Raw genomic sequence first — 17,199 nt, 5'->3', positions numbered from 1 at the left:
TTTATAATCAGTGTTTTGATGAAGTTAATTTAACTCCCACGTCCATCATTTAAAATGGTAAAATACTGTGTGATTTTCTACCAAAATATTTATCTAAACACGCAGAAAATAATTATTTTAGTGTCCAGATGATTAAATGATGAAGAATGATGATAATGTTATTTCTACCTGCTTATATGGCTTTCTACTGCTGGAATGTTTTATATTGATGGGGATGGAGTGCCATTTTCATATAAGTGACCCATAGTGTGGAGTTGAAATAACACCGGACCTAGTTTGTCCTGAGTCTTGATTAGCACTCTATTTGCAGCTAAACCTGCTCATTTATTTGGTATTTTTGGAGTGCTCCTGATAGTGACATCTGTTACCGTGGCTTCTCGTGTATACATTGTAAAATCTACGACTATACCCCAGCAATAGAATCATGGATCTATGGGGTGATTTATAAAGGAATAGCCTGAGATAGATAGGGAAAAAACAATGTCCAGAGGTCTAGAATGAGGAAATGTGGGTACAAAACTAGTTTTAGGAGCAGTGGAACCATTTGTATTTATCCTCCCTAACAGCACTGTAGGTGTACCTACACCACATGGACTGCAGCAGGTCAAGAAGCTGGCTCACCACTACTTTCTGGAGGGCAACTAGGAATGGACAACAAATGCTGGCCTAGCCAGCGATGCCCACCCCCTGTGAAAGAATAAAAGGAATTTCTGAAAAAAAGGAGACAGGCAATCGAAGCTTTTGGTCTTGTACTGATCCGCAAGAATGCCAGTTCTAAAAGGAACAGCAATTTACACTACATGGAAAGAGAGAGAGATAAATTGTTGTGCCCTTTAGAATTGTTACTCTTGTAAATCTATCCTGATGAGTGCAAGATGTCTTTTTTTTCAGCAATACTCAAATCCTCTACTACGAAATGACTGCTAATCAAAAAAAATAGAGGTTTGCAAGGCTGTGGAATGAAGTACCAGAGGTCATGATTGAAGCAGCAACCACGTCAATATTTAAATTAGGTTAGGCGGTGGAAGGAAATGAGGATAAATGGACCACAGATCTGGGATTTGAAATTTGGACTAATGTTCTTGTAACTGATGGGAATGAGCGGCCTGTTTCCATACTGTAATCTCTATATGATTTTTATGTTAGCCAGACCATGGGCTTGTGACTATTCCTGCAATGCAGCAATGGTGGCTATTTTTGCCAACCCGGAGCCTCGAATTAAGAGTTTGAGGTTTTAATGTGGTAAAATAAAGTAGTATAAGTAAACCAAAGTAAAATAAAGTTAACTTAAGGGAAGTAAATTAAGGACAGCTCAGTCATGCCCTGTAATATGTGGGAGATCTTGGACGCTACCAGTGTCCTCGACGACCACATATGCAGGAAGTGTCACCAGTTGCAGAACCTTGAGCTGGAGTCACCATGGCACATCCACGAGGCTGAGAGCTACATGGATAGCACGTTCAGAGTGTTAGTCATACTGCAGCTTAGGAGCCTGGAGACGGAAAGGTAATGGGTGACCACCAGGTAGTCCAAGAGAACGAGGCAGGTAGTACAGGAGGCCACTGGGGTCCCACTCGCCAATCGGTTTTTTGTTTTGGATACTAGTGAGGGTGTTGGTTCATTGGAGGACTGCAGTCAGAGCCAGGATTGTGGCACCACAGGTCACTCTGCTGTACAGGAGAGGAGGAAGAAGAGGGGAAGAGCAGTAGTGATAGGGGATTCATTAGGGGAACAGACAGGCATTTCTGTGGCTGTTGACGTGACTCCAGGATGGTATGTTGCCTCCCTGGTCAAGGATGTCATGGAGCGGCTGCAGGACATTATTCTGGGGGTGGGTGATTAGCCAGAGGTCGTGGTCCACATTGGTACCAGTGACTTAGGTAGGAAAGGGGATGAGGTCCTGAAAGCAGATTTCAGGGAGCAAGGGAGGAGATTGAAAAGCAGAATATCTAAAGCAGTATTCACAGGAGTACTCCCAGTCCCACCTGCAAGTGAGCATAGGAATAGGAGAATAGAACGAAAGCTGGTGTAGGAGGGAGAGCATCAGATTTCTGAGGCTTTGAGACTGGTTCTGGGGAAGGGGGCCCCTGTACAAGCTGGATGGTCTACACCTGAACAGAACTGGGACGAATATCCTCGCAGGGAGATTTGCTAGTGCTGTTTGGGGGGTGAGGTGGGGGTGGTGAGTGGGGGAGGTTTAAACTAGGCAGGGGAATGGGAACCTGAGGGCAAATTCAGAGCAGGGAATGGGATATGGAGAATTAGTGAGTAACTCTGAAAGACAAAGCACAGGCTAAAAAGTGTACAGCACAGTAATTTGGCTGTATTAAAAGGTATATATGTAAATGCAAGGAGAGTGGTAAATAAAGCCGATGAGCTGAGGGCACAAATAGACACATGGCAGCAAGATATCACTGCTAGAACAGAAACTTGGCTTAAGGAGGGGCAACAGTGGCAGCTCAGCATCCCTGAGTATAAGAGTTTTCAGGCAGGATCGAGAGGGGGCATAAAAAAGGTGTGTAGAAAAATTACAGCCAAGAGAAGGGTTGATATGATAAATGAAGCCATACAGGGTGAGCTCAGAAATTTAAAAAAAAGGGGCAGCCACACTGCTCGGAGTGTACTATAGACATCCAAATAGTGGAAGGGAGTTAGAAGAGCAAATATGTAGGCAAACTTCTGAGTGCGAAAGCAATAGGGCATATTAATTGGAGACTTCAGCTACCCCAATATCAATTGGGATATGAACAGTGTGAAGTGCATAGTGGGCGCAAAATTTTTGAACTGCATTCAAAAGAACTTTTCAGTCAGCACAACGAGCCTAACGAGAAAGGCACAATTCTAGATTTAATCTTAGGAAATGAAGCTGGGAAAGTGGATGAAGTGGCAGTGGGGGACCATTTTGGAGATGATAACCATAATATAGTTAGATTTAGCATCATTATGGAAAAGGGCAAAGATAGATTAGGAGTAAAAGTTCTAAACTGGGGGAAGACAAATTTTACAAAACTGAGGTGAATGGCGAGAATGGATTGGATACAGCTATTAGAAGGGAAAAGGGTTTCAAATCAATGGGAGGCATTCAGAAGCGAGATTCTAGGTGCACAGTGTAGATATGTCCCTACAAAGAAAAAGGGTGGTACTGCCAAATCTAGAGCCCTCTGGTTATCCAGAAGCATATACAGGCCAGATAAAGCAGAAAAAGAGAGCAAAAAGCTCAATACTGTAGAAAGCCAAGAGGAGTATACAAAGTACAGGGGTGTAGTAAAAAAGGAAATTAGGATAACAAAGAGAGGATACGAAAAAATATTGGCAGGTCAAGTCAAAGAAAACGCAAGATGTTTTACTAGTACATTAAAAGCAAAAGGATAACTAAGGAAAGGGTAGGGCCTTCAGAGATGTACATGGCAACTTGTGGATTGATGAGGATGATGTGGGCAGGGTTCTCAATGAGTACTTTGTCTTTGTCTTCACTAAGGAGAGGGATGATGCAGACATTCTAGTTAAAGAGGAAGAGTGTGAAATATTAGATACAATAAGCATAATGAGAGAGGAAGTACTGGAGGGACTGGCATCCTTTAAGGCAGATAGATCACCAGGGTCGCATGGATTTTAACCCAGGTTGTTAAAGGAAGCCAGGGACGAAATGGCGATGCTTTGAGGATCATTTTCCAATCCTCATTAGATACGGATGAGTACCAGAAGATTGGAGGTCTGCAAATGTTGTACCAATAAATATTCATTGTAACTAGAAAATGTGGGAAGGATAGGCCATAAAATTATGGGCTGGCCAGTCTGACTTTGGTGGTGGGCAAATTATTGGAATCAATTCTGAGAGACCAGATAAACTGTCACTTAGAAAGGCATGAGTTGGTAAGGGATAATCAGCATGATTTTTTAGGGGAAGATCATCACTTAGTAACATAATCAAATTTTTTGAGGAAGTGATGAGGGGGATTGATGCGGGTAGTGCAGTGGATGTTGTCTACATGGATTTTAGTAAGGCATTTGACAAGGTCCCACATGGCAGACTGATCAGGAAAGTGACAACCCATGGGATACAGGGGAAGGTGGCGACAAATGGAAGATGTGGGCAGGGTTCGCGATGAGTACTTAGTCTCTGTCTTCGCTAAGGAGAGGGATGATGCAGACATTCTAGTTAAAGGGGAAGAGTGTGAAATATTAGATACAATAAGCATATTGAGAGAGGAAGCAGTGGAGGGATTAGCATCCCTGAAGGTGGATAGATCACCAGGGCCGGAGTTGGATCCAAAATTGGCTCAGTGACAGGAAACAAAGGGTAATGGTTGATGGATGTTTTTGCGAGTGGGAAGTGGTTTCCAGTGGCGTTCCACAGGGCTCAGTGTTGGGGCCCTTGCTGTTAGTCGTATATATTAATGATTTGGACTTAAATGTGGAAGGCATGATTGGGAAATTTGCAGATGACACAAGAATAAGTCATGTAGTTGATAGTGAGGAGGATAGCTGTTGCCTCCAGAATTATATCAGTGGTTTGGTTGAGCGGATGGAAACGTGGCAAATGGAATTCAATCCAGAAAATTGTGAGGTAATGCACTTGGGGAGGGCAGACAAAACAAGGAAATTCTCAATAAATGGGAGGATATTGAGAGGGTTTGAGGAAATGAGAGACCTTGGAGTGCATGTCCACAGGCCCCTAAAGGTGGCAGGACAGGCAGATAAGGTGGTAAAGAAAGCATATGCAATGCTCTTGTTTATTGGACGAGGTTTGAATACAAAGCAAGGATGTAATGATGGAACTGTATGAAACGCTGGTTAGGCCACAGCTGGAATTTTGTGTACAGTTCTGGTCACCACATTACAGGAAGGACATAATTGCTCTGGAGAGAGTGCAGAGGAGATTTACAAGAATGTTGCCAGGGCTTGAAAATTGCAGGTATGAGGAAATATTGGATAGGCTAGGGTTGTTTTTCTTAGAACAGTGGAGGGTGAGGGGTGACCTAATTGAGGTGTACAAAATTATGAGGGGCCTAGACAGGGTAGACAGGAAAGGCCTGTTTCCCCTAGCTGAGGGGTCAATTACCAGAAAGCATAGATTTAAGGTGATTGGTAGAAGGATTAGAGGGGACATGAGGAGAAACCTTTTCACCCAGAGGGTGGTGGGTGTCTGGAATTCACTGCCTAAGTTGGTGGTTGAGGCTGAAACACTCGACTCATTTAAAAGGTACCTGAATATGCACTTGAAGTAACCTGCAAGGCTACAGACCAGGTGCAGGAAAGTGGGATTAAAAATGAGCAGCTAGTTTTTTCCTCTTTATAGCCAGCGCAGACACGATGGGCTGAATGGCCTCTTTGTGCCATAATTTTTCTATGGTTATATAGTTCTTGTTTTTGTTGTTTAGTATTTGATTAGAAAATAAATATTTTGAATTGATTGTTGTGTCTCCTTTTCTAGGCTGTCTCCATTGTTGGAAATGAAGTGTTCAGCTTTAATATAACCTTGTATCCGAATGCTATTGATGGCGAGGACTATACTGATATGTCAAAGGTGGATGGCAAAGTCACGTTACGAGTTGGCTGTATTCAGATTATATATCTACATAAGTTTGTTATGTCATTACTGGTAAGTCCAGTGTGTAATGTCAATTTAAATGTACTAATCAATGCAAATTTAATATATAGGTCCTGTTAAATATCGTTTTTAGTATTTTTAAACGATTTTTTTTGGCGTAAAGTGCACTGTACATGATAACCCCTTCTAACCTACTGCCCTCCCACCACAAAACCAGTTCCCTCTGGTTTATTTTTCTCCCTTAAAGTTTCTGCAGAGAATATCTGTTTATCCAGAGTCTTTGATTTTTCACTTATGTCAATAATTATTTTCTGTTTCCTGATAACCTGATGTATGTAATGCTCCCGTCAAGGAGTAGCATGATGCTGCCTGCTGTAATGTGCATCCTGTGGAAGGAAAGGTGGAGAATGTTTGAAATGTAAATGAAGTAATAATTGAGTAAACTTTGTTATATTTGTCTTAATCCTTGCACTAGTAGTTGGCCTGATGCTGGTTATTTTGGTGGCTATATGGTTTTGTTTAGGGGGCTGGTTAGCACCATTGACTAGGTGGCTTGCGATTGGTTCAGAATAACGCCAACAGTGCGGGTTCAATTCCTGTTCTGGCTGAGGAAGACTTGGGACCTGCCTCCTTGCCCTGCCCCAGAGAGTGGAAAGCAATGGCAAACCAGCACTGAAAGCACAACAGCCAAGGAAACAGCTCAGGATGAAGCATCGGCAGACAATGAGCTGAGGACCTTCCTTCGGGTAGAGCACACAACAATGAATGGCTTAGTGTTTGCTCGATTCATTTAGAATCATATAATGGTTGCAGAACAGGCGGTGGCCATTTGGCCCATTGTGCCTGTGCTGGCTCTTTGCAAGAGCAATTCGCCTAGTGCTGTTACTCTGCCTTTTACCCGTAGCCCTGCAAATCTTTCAGTTTCAGATAATAATCTAATTCTCTTCTGAAAGCATCAGTTGAATTTGCCTGTACCACCATTGTCAGGCAATGCATTCCAAGTCCTAACCACTCGCTGCTTAAAGATTTTCCTCATGTCACTGTTGCTTCTTTTGCCAATCACCTTAAATTAGTGTCCCTGGTTCTTGATCCTTCCACCAATGGGAGCAACGTCTCCCTATTTGCTCTATCAAGATCCCTCGTGATTTTGAATAACTCTATCAAATCTCCTTCCAACATTCTGTACTCCCAGGAGAACAGCCCAGGTTCTCCATTCTATCTACATAACTGAAGTTTCTCATCCCTGTAACCATTCTTGTGAATCTTTTCTGCACCCTTTCTAATGCCTTTATGCCCTTCATAAAGTGTGGTGGCCAGAACTGGACGCGACACTCCGGGTGAGGCTGAACGAGTATTTTATACAAAGTTTTGTACTTGCTTGTTTTTGTACTGAATGACCCTATTTATAAATAAAATGATAGCACACTCACTTCCCAGTTGGGAAGCTGGGGTTCAATCTCAGTTTTGGACTTGAGCGCATGATTGAGGCTGACACTGACTGAGGGAGTGCTGCATTGTCTCTGGTGCCATCTTTTGGATGAAATCAAAGCAAATCCGCCTTTGCCCACTGAGTTCAATGCAAAAGATTCCCAGGTACTATTACAAATTGCAGGAAGATCTTTCCAGCCTCGCAACCAACATTCATCACTTCGGAAAATCCATTTAAACGGATTATTTGACGAGTTACCTCATCATTGTCACATTTGCCTACAGGAAGAGTCACTACACGCCAAAGCGCTTTGGGGCTTCTTACAAATGTAAAAGGTGTTATTTGCCAATTACCTTAAATCAGTGTCCCTGGTTCTTGATCCTTCCACCAATGGGAACAAATTCTCCCTATTTGCTCTGTCAAGATCCCTCATGATTTTGAATATCTCTGTCAAATCTCCTTCCAACATTCTGTCCTCCCAGGAGATCAGCCCAGGTTCTCCGTTCTATCTACATAAGTGAAGCTCCTGATCCCTATAACCATTCTTGTGAATCTTTTCTGCACCCTTTATGTCCTTCCTAAAGTGTGGATGCGACACTCCAGGCCTTTTTTATTCTTTGCATCTGTGAAAAGGAGTGCTGGATAGTTCAAGGTTTTGCGTGGGGAACCTGTTATGACTTATTCACTGAAAACACACTTTTTTAAAATTCATTCATGGGATGTGGGTGTCGCTGACTGGGCCAGCATTTAATGACCATCCCTAATTACCTCTTGAACTGAGGGGCTTACTAGGCAGTTAAGAGTCAACCACATTGCTGAGATGGAGGACTTCCCTAAAGATCATTAGTGAACCAGATGGTTTACAATGGTTTCATGGTCATCATTAGACTTTTAATTCCAGATTTCTTTACTGAATTCAAATTTCACCATCTGCCGTGGTGGGATTCGAGCCCAAACCTCCAGAGCTTTACCCTGGGTATCTGGAGTACCAGTCCAGTGACAATACCACAACACCGACACCTTGAATAGTTTAATCAAAAGTATGTAATCAATCTGTTTTACTGTTGTGGAAGGTTTTTTTAAAATGCAAATCTACGTTGCCTCTGTGCAAGCTAAGTCAAAGGGTGAACTGTTTCTCAATGGACAGGAGCTTTATATTGTGTAATGCCTGATGTATAATTATGGTGTTAAAATGTAGGTGTGTTCCTTTTAAGGCTATAAACAATTAGTTTGAATGTGGTTTGACCTATAGAGGCCAGAGTAGCTTCTCACAGTTCTAAAGGCCACAGTTTAATTGTTAAAGTAAAGGTTGATTAGTTTAATTGTTTTTTTCTGGGAATCGTGCAGATTGGAAAGTACTCCTTGCCTTCAGGTGAGAATCTGCACACGTACCACAAAAGCATGACACAGAATTTGACTGAGACACTTGACATTTGATGAGTACGAAGTCCAGTTTCAGCCTGTGATTTATTGTTAATCAGCTTTGCAGCCTGTCATTTTCTGCCCATTCATTTATGCTCTGAATCCTCCTACAGCAGTTGAAATGTAGTGGCCTTGCAGTTACTATTGGGATCTTTGCACTGGAAAATTACTTATTTTTTTAAAAGTAGAGGATGACATAGGATACAAGCACAGAAACAGGCCATTTAGTCCATGTCAGTGTTTATGCTCCACTCGAGTCTCCTTCCATCTTTCCTCATCTAAGTCTACCATTGTCACCATCTATTCCCTTCTCCCTCAGATGCTTGCCCTTAAATGCTTCAACCACTCCCTGTGGTCGTGAGTTTCACAGTCTCACTACTCTCTGGTAGCAAAGCTTCTTCTGAATTCCCTAGCTGGAATTTACAAAACTTCAACACATTTACTTCGATTTACTGAAGGGAAGGTTTTTTTTTCAAATAAATTTAACTGGAAATGATCAAATCTCTTGAATACAAACTGTTGTTAACTGTTTATTGCAGGACTTCTTTGACAACTTCCAAGCAGCAGAGGAAGCATTAAGTGCAGCCACAGCCCAGGCTGCAGAAAAAGCAGCCTCCAGTGTGAAGGACTTTGCTCAGAAAAGTTTCCGACTGGCAATGGACATAAATTTGAAAGCCCCGGTTATCATCATCCCTGAGTCCTCCATCTCAATGAACGCCCTAGTAGCAGATTTGGGTTTAATTACTGTTCAGAATAGATTCACTCTGATCCTGGACGAGGGCTTCTTGGTACCACCTGTGATGGACATCATGGATGTTCACCTAACACAGCTGAAACTTTCAAGGTAAAGTTGAATTTTTATATCTTGTGGTCCAGTGAGTTTTATATATTTGATTGCTTTCAGTTCAGGATCTTCCTAATAAATAAAATGCTCCAGGCTGTTGAGCAACGATTTAGAGTATGCATTAATATGATATTATACGCTCAGAATTTCACATGTATCTGTGTAGCACTACATAAATGGAACCATAAATGAATTTTTGAGGAACTTAGAGAGGCGGAAAGGCTTACGGAAGGAATTCAAAAGCTGGAGACCTTGGCAGCTGTAAGCATGGCCACCAATGGTGGATCAATTCAATCAGGGATGCTCAAGAGGCCAGGATTAGAGGAGTGCAGAATTCTTTGAGGGAGGACTGGAGGGGGACAGCAATAGGTAAGGTCGAGGGCTTAGAGTGGTGAGAATTTTAAAACCAAGCCATTGCTAGACCAGGAGCCAACCTAGGTCACAGTGAGCATAGGGCTGATTCGACTTTGGATGCAGGCAACAGAGTTTTGGACAAACTTAAGTTGACTGAAAGTGGAAGATGGAAGGCCAACCAAGAGTCAGTTGGAATAGTCTAGTCCAGTAACAAAGGCAGGGATGAGGGGTTCGGCAGCAGGGATGGAGTTAGAGTTGAGAGGGATGAAATGGAGCTGTCATGGGTGTGTGCACTGCCAGGATGGAGCCTCCTTCCCCATGGTTGACTAGCCTGTATGTAATTCACTGTCTGGCCTCTCACATGAAGAGTGCGACTTGGGTTATTTGGAAGATAGCATTAAGACTGCACTTCAGCAAAAGCAAATGCCTTCAGGAGACTTCTGGTGGAAAAATAGGTGGAATGATCATTCTCCCCCCTCACCCCAAAAATAAGTGTAGATTTGTAAATGAAAGATTTAAAGCCATCGTTTACAGTCAAACAGATTAAAGTAATTATCTTATTGGTATGAAAGGAAGTGGATTGTTACTGTAACATGACATAATTACAGATGGAGCTTTCCTGGGTGATGCACTGATTCCCCTACACTTTTCCATTAGAACTATCCTGCAGACCAGTTCATCTCAGCTTGACATTCAAATGCTGCAGCCCATCGACTTACACCTCACTGTGCAAAGAAATTTGGCAGCAACCTGGTATCTCAAAATACCGAGTGTGGAAATCAAAGGACATTTAAAGACTATGAATGTGGGTAACAGCATATTTTATGGTATTATCATTTTGACATCATACCCTTGTTCTGGCGTGAGAAGTTGTACATAGAGCTGTACCTGTTATAGTCAGTATGCTGTATTTTATATTTGCAGTGCACCGCTGTATGGGCAATAACTTGTGGAGCCTGATTTCTTTTACTTTGCTCTACATTGTCCAATTGATTCTTTATTTATGAACTTAGCTTGTGGGGTTTAGACGTGGGAAGTCATATCATATCTATGCTTTCCGGACTGCATTCAAAGTTGCGGCCCTGGCTGATATTTGCTGCATCCTCGTTGATTGGAGAGGGAAATTGAGGTCCCTGGTAGTGTCCTAGCTGTTGGTCAAACAGCAAAATAAAAATACCTGGAAAAACTCAACAGGTCCGGCAGCATCTGCGGAGAGGAACACAGTTAATGTTTCCAGTCCGTATGACCCTTCAACAGAACTAAGGAAAAATACAAAAGAGGTGAAATATAAGCTGGTTTAAGGGGGGTGGTGGGACAGATGGAGCTGGATAGAGGGCCAGTGATAGGTGGAGATAGCCAAAAGATGTGATAGACAAAGGGACAAAGAGGTGTTGAAGGTGGTGATATTATCTAAGGAATGTGTTAATTATGGGTAGAAAGCAGGACAAGCAAGGTACAGATAGCCCTAGTGGGGGTGGGGTGGGGGAAGGGATCAAAATAGGCTAAAAGGTAGAGATAAAACAATGGATGGAAATACATTTAAAAATAATGGAAATAGGTGGGAAAAGAAAAATCTATATAAATTATTGGGAAAAAAAAGGGGGATCGGAGAGGGGGTGGGACTGGAGGAGAAAGTTCATGTTCTAAAATTGTTGAACTCAATATTCAGTCCGGAAGGCTGTAAAGTGCCTAGTCGGAAGATGAGGTGCTGTTCCTCCAGTTTGCGTTGAGCTTCATTGGAACAATGCAGCAGGCCAAGGACGGACATGTGGGCATGAGAGCAGGGTGGAGTGTTGAAATGGCAAGCGACAGGGAGGTCTGGGTCATGCTTGCGGACAGACCGAAGGTGTTCCACAAAGCGGCCACCCAGTCTGCATTTGGTCTCTCCACTGTAGAGGAAACCGCATTGGGAGCAACGATTGCAGTAGAGTAAATTGAGGGAAGTGCAAGTGAAATGCTGCTTCACTTGAAAGGAGTGTTTGGGCTCTTGGGCGGTGAGGAGAGGGGAAGTAAAGGGGCAGGTATTGCACCTTCTGAAGTTGCATGGGAAGGTGCCGTGGGAGGGGGTTGAGGTGTAGGGGGTGATGGAGGAGTGGACCAGGGTGTCCCGGAGGGAACGATCCCTGTGGAATGCCGCTGGGGGGGGTGAAGAGAAGATGTGTTTGGTGATGGCATCATGCTGGATTTGGCGGAAATTGCGGAGGATGATCCTTTGAATGCGGAGGCTGGTGGGGTGACAAGCGAGGACAAGGGGGACCCTATCATGGTATCATGGTCAAATAGCAAACCTTGTTTGCCTATTGAATTCAGCATTGCACAATCCTGTGTGCCCTTCTGGTGTACAAGCAAAAGGGAAATTATTAACCCTGTGGCACCCGAACTCATCAATCCACACTTGTTGATAGATTCCAGTTCATTGGAGGTACAGGTCCAGATGTGGAAAGTGTCTTGTCTGCATACAGTGAGTTGGGGGAAAGCCTGTGCCATAACTTCTTTTACACCATCAAAGTGCTGATTGTCAGGTCACCTGTTTACAGATGCTTGTGAGATGTATAACAAAATGTATTACTGCAGACATCTGGATGCTAATGTTGTGGCATCTTGCTAGTTTGTTATTTGACAATTCCATCAGTATAAATTACTTATTTAGTTACTTTTGTTGAGCACAGATGCATTTGACCAAGAAAGTACATTAGCTGAGTTACATTTGTGTGTTGATCAGATGTATCCATCTGGCAATGCCTGTCATCCAAAGGCATGATTGCTTTTGTCCGTATGTGATCCTGGTTTTGATAAGCTTGTTGTCTACAATGGTGGATAATACCTTTTTAGTATACACTCCTTTCAGTAACATGTTACAGGGTTTTATTCATACTTAGGAAGTACAGTACAAAAGGTTAAAATATTGTTAAAATACGGTCATATAGTCAAGAGGAGCAAAATCTTTTCCCCATTTGTAATAAACCAATGCCAGTGAGTACAACTACCCGCTGTCCTCGTTGAGGAGACTGATTTATCAGAGACCAGGAACCAGTCAGTCCCAGCCTTCATACCATGCTCCCGCCATATTGGGGCCACTTGTTCATTCAGTTCACCTGCTGCTGTTTGGTCAGGAGCATGATAGGGCTGTGATAGCATGAGATTTCTATGTAGGAAGCAGAGGTAGCACTACGATATTATTGAGTGAGCATCAGAATGTTTACACACAGGACATAGATTATTCTCCTAACACCTGGGCATTGAGCATTGGGTGGAGCGCATTGAATCTTACAATATGGGAGGAGGCTCTTTGAAAGAACATCCAAATTAGTCCCATACCCCACTTTTTCCTCAGCCCTGCATATTAGTCCTCTTCTCGTACATATCGAACTGCCTTTTAGAAGTTCCTCTAGAATCTGTTTCCACCACTATTGTAGGTAGTGTGTTCCAAATCTTAACCACCCTCTGTGGGGGGGGATGAAGTTCTTATTTCCCCTCTGGTACTTTAACCAGTTATTTTAAATCTATGACCTCTGGTTATCCACCCACTTGCCAGAGGAAGTTGTTTCTCTTTATGTGCTCTATTAAAACATGTCATAAGGTTACACACCTCTGTTGGGTCCCCCCTTAACCTCTGCTCAAGAAATAAAAATCCCAGCCTCTTTAGTTTCTGTACATGGCTGAAGTCCCTCATCCCTTATATCACCCTGGTAGACCTTCTCTGTGCCCTCTCCACCAAGGCCTTACATCCTTTCTGAAGTGTGGTGCCCAGAGTTGTACATAGTACTTTAGCTGAGGCCTAACCAGTGATTTGTAAAGGTTTAGCATGACTAGAGAGGAAAATGTGGAAGAGAGTTTTGCTTGCGAGTGACAGGAACCAACTGATATTACTTCCATTGAAAATAAGGCAGGTTCTGTAAGGGATGTCCAGTCCTCCCTGTTAATTTTACCTGTGGAAGTGTTGTTTATCTTTGGAATCTCAGCCGCAGCAATCAGTGTAGGCTAGGTCATTAAATATATTCAAGTCTGAGTTAGACAGATTTCTAATCCACAAGTAAGTCGAAGGCTGCTGGGAGCAGGCAAGAAAGTGGAGTTAAGGCCACATTCAGGCCAGACATTGTCTTATTGAATGACACAGCAGGCTTGAGGGGCTAAATGGCCAACTCCTGCCCCTGTTCCTTATGTTTGTTCCTATTTTTAATCTCTGGGAGAGTAAGGTGAAATTTTACACCTCAGACACCAGAAGAGGCATAATTGTAGATAGTGTTGCAGAACAGAATGTTTTTTTTTTGGAGTTCTGTTTTACTACATCTTATTTTCCTGTTTCAGATTGTTCTCAGTGAAGAAGATCTAACTGTTCTGATGAAGGTCTTTCAGCAAAACCTTGGTGAAGGCAGCAAAAATCCAAGTGCAGCAAAAGCACTTAAGGATGAAGGAAAAAGTAATGGCAGTTATTCAATTGGGAAAAAGTATTATTTCTGCTAAATCTTGTGTTTGAAATCATAAAACATTACAATTTGAGTAAAAAACAGTGACCTACAAAAAGCTTAAATGTGCATATCTATTATTCATTTAATTTCAATCATTGTGTGGTCTCCTGAGAACAGTTGTCATCTTTTGATTGTTTACTGCTGACACAGTATTTTATTTCCTCGCTCTCTGGTACCACAATTATGTGCAAAAGCTGATAACGTTTGACCTAAGTTTAAACATTCGATTAAGGAATGACGTTGCTGAAAGAGCTCTAACTTAATTGCCTAATGCTTACGCAGAACTGGTTTTGTTGGGTTTGAGTTGGAAAACCTGCAATTTTGTAACATGTTTAATTGAGCATTTTCTTTAAATATGTACTTGCACCTGTAATTTGAGAGCAAGTCAGGCTGATTTCTGCCCTTTGATCTCACTGACTTTGTTCATCCTTTGTCTCTACAATTTACCAATACAACCAAAAGCTGTTCTAATATGAAGCCGAGTAGCAAAACACATTACTTGATCAGGACCAAGACCAATATAGAATTATCAAGGTTTATGAGCTTCATATCATTGTGGAAATGATGGACCAAAACCATAAACAAAAATGGTTTTATTTTCTTTTTTTAAAAAGAGCTTGTTTCTTTGAATTGTGCTTCCTAGCCTTGGTCAAATGATGTCAGCTAAAAACTAGTTAAAATCATGGAAAAGGATTTTTAAATAAATTAAATGCTTCAAATATAAATTACCTGTAGATTAATCAACCAAGCTTTGCAAGCAAATACATAAAGCAGAGTGATCCTTGGTGTATTCATTTCATAAAATGTCATTCTTCAGTATCGCTGTCAAAATTAGGCTAACAGTTTGTGTATCAATAAATAAACAGAAAAACTGAAAGATCCCAAAGAGGCTGCTAAGACTGAAAAAATTGTGGCCATTGAGAGCTCAGCAGCAGGTCATCTTTTGGAAATAATGAAAGGAGTGCCAAATGACAGTGTCGACGTTCAGCTGAATTTTGAAATCAAAGAGGTGAGTTGTATTATTACATTAGAAATTTAAACAAGCTTTAATAGATAACACAATGGAAGCCTCACAAAAGCCTGTTTGTTAACGTAGCCTAGTGCTGCAGCTCCCCAAATCACTAAGCTATACATTTTACAAAATGAAAAATGTCGTGGTACTATTTGGAGCAGTTGGAGTGGGGAAACAGCATAATAAAATTTTTAAAATCCAACTGGTGGCTGACGCCAGATGAGTGGGTAACTCAATATCCAATGTTTTTGTGCCAGTCTGTCACTGTGAGCCTGTATCAGTTGGGAAAATGAACTTTTAAAAGCTTTAATAGTCGTATTGTAACGGATTAAATTCACAACCTTTGTATGGCATAGCCAGCCTTGTGTAGTAGTGCAATGTAGTGCAGGTGGTTGAATAAAGCCCACAACCTGGATTCAGGAATACAATATAACTTGGTCAAATCTAATAGATAACAGGATATTGAGGTGGTGCATGTGCAAAGGCGCAACAAGAACCAAAATTTGCAGTGGCTTTAAACCGTGACAGAAGGGACGGGTGATAGATCGAGATAAGCTATTGCATGCTGGAAGAGTGGGAGACACTTGATCAATATTGTGTTAACCTTTGGCTCACTGTAGCACTTCCTGGGTCAGTAGGTTGTGGGATCAACCCCTAGTCCAAAGCTTGGGGCATTTTGACATCCGAGTGCTGCACTGTCATAGGTGCCATCTTTTGGATGCAACGTTAAACTGAGGCCCTGCCTGCCCCCTTGGAAGATGTAAAAAAAAATCCCGTGGCATTACTTTGGAGAGGAGCAGGTGAATTCTTCTGTTGACCTGGTTTAATATTCACCTCTCAACTAACAGATTTGTCTAATTTCTGTTTGTGAGACCTTGCTGTGCTCAAATTGGCTGTTGTTTCCCTAAATGACAACAGTAACAGAGTTCAAAATTAGTTTATTTGTCTATGAAATGCTTTGAAAGATTATAAAAGGCGCTATAGAAATACTAATTTTTTTTTAGCTGAAGGCAAAAGCAGTCACCAATTTGTGCATAACAAAATCCCACAAAGAGCAGTGAGGTGTTTGTTCAGTTTATCCCTTGGATGAATCGATGTTGGCTAGGGGATCAGAGAATTGGCTTCACTTCTTTGCCAGGATTTCTCTTACATCTACCCATACAGGCAAAGAAAGGCTGGGGATAGTGTCTGATATGAAATGGCACCTCCAACAATGCTGTAGTCTGCCACGATTGCACTGAAGTATCAGACTTGATTATGTGCCGGATTAGGGGACTATGGTGGTTAAAAACTGTCTGAAATCTTTTTCTGATAAATTGATGTCTGGCACTATGTGGATTCATTTTAGGACCTGATTGGCCTATGGCATCACGTAGGCCAATCAGCAACATTAGAGGCTCACTACAGTCATACAATATTAGATAAATATGCAGAAGGTTCTTGGTTTTAATTGTATAGATTTATATATGTCATAGCCACTGGTAGAACTGTAATTTAGCGGTATAACACTGCCATCATCTGGCTTGTCCTGAAACTCACTGATCAGAGCAGTATTTTCATTGACTGGTCACATCCACAGCTTCATCCTACAGTACAAAAGTAGGATAAAACCAAGAGAAACATTGAAGACGATGATCTTTTAGAAGCAGATATTAATTGGATGCTGTTTATTAATCATTTAAAACACTATATCGATTAAAATCAAAATGCTGTTAAACTTGCTGTCGAGACTAGTAAATCCGTTCTATTGTAATTTCAGGTTGTAGTAGAATTAACAAAACAAATTAACAAGCAGAAGAGCCCGTTTCTCGTATTTCATGTGGTGCAATTGGGAACTGAGACCAAAGTAAGGAAATACGACTTGAGTGCAACAGCCTACTTGAAGAAAATCGCTCTGAACTGCTGTGAATTTCAAGGTGGGACAATAAGTTGTACGGTCATGAAAAGCAAAGGGAGAATAAATTGGCTCCTGGGGTAAGGGGATTGTCCTGTAATGAAAGGTTAAGCAAATTGGGCCTATTCTCCATGGAGTTTAGAAGAATGAGAGGCGATCTCATTGCAATGTACTCATTTCTGAGGGGGCTTGATAGAGTAGATGTTGAGATTGTTTCCACTGGT

General features: G+C 41.8%; 1 protein-coding gene across 2 annotated transcripts in view; it reads left to right on the top strand.

Moving 5' to 3' along the window:
• The window catches only part of vps13c (vacuolar protein sorting 13 homolog C), a 350,466-nt gene that overhangs the window by 170,772 nt on the left and 162,495 nt on the right, over window positions 1-17,199 (top strand). For both annotated transcript variants that reach the window (XM_078532613.1, XM_078532615.1), the window contains 6 exons: window positions 5,435-5,602; window positions 8,942-9,246; window positions 10,258-10,405; window positions 13,909-14,020; window positions 14,936-15,078; window positions 16,841-16,997. In XM_078532613.1, the coding sequence (XP_078388739.1) occupies window positions 5,435-5,602; window positions 8,942-9,246; window positions 10,258-10,405; window positions 13,909-14,020; window positions 14,936-15,078; window positions 16,841-16,997 (1,033 nt within the window). The remainder of the gene's footprint in view (window positions 1-5,434; window positions 5,603-8,941; window positions 9,247-10,257; window positions 10,406-13,908; window positions 14,021-14,935; window positions 15,079-16,840; window positions 16,998-17,199) is intronic.

Source organism: Cetorhinus maximus, chromosome 30 (assembly GCF_964194155.1).
Source record: "Cetorhinus maximus chromosome 30, sCetMax3.hap1.1, whole genome shotgun sequence".
In the NCBI taxonomy this organism is placed as follows: Eukaryota; Metazoa; Chordata; class Chondrichthyes; order Lamniformes; family Cetorhinidae; genus Cetorhinus; species Cetorhinus maximus.
Note: the sequence above shows the minus strand (reverse complement) of the source record. Positions and strands in the feature narration are given on the sequence as shown.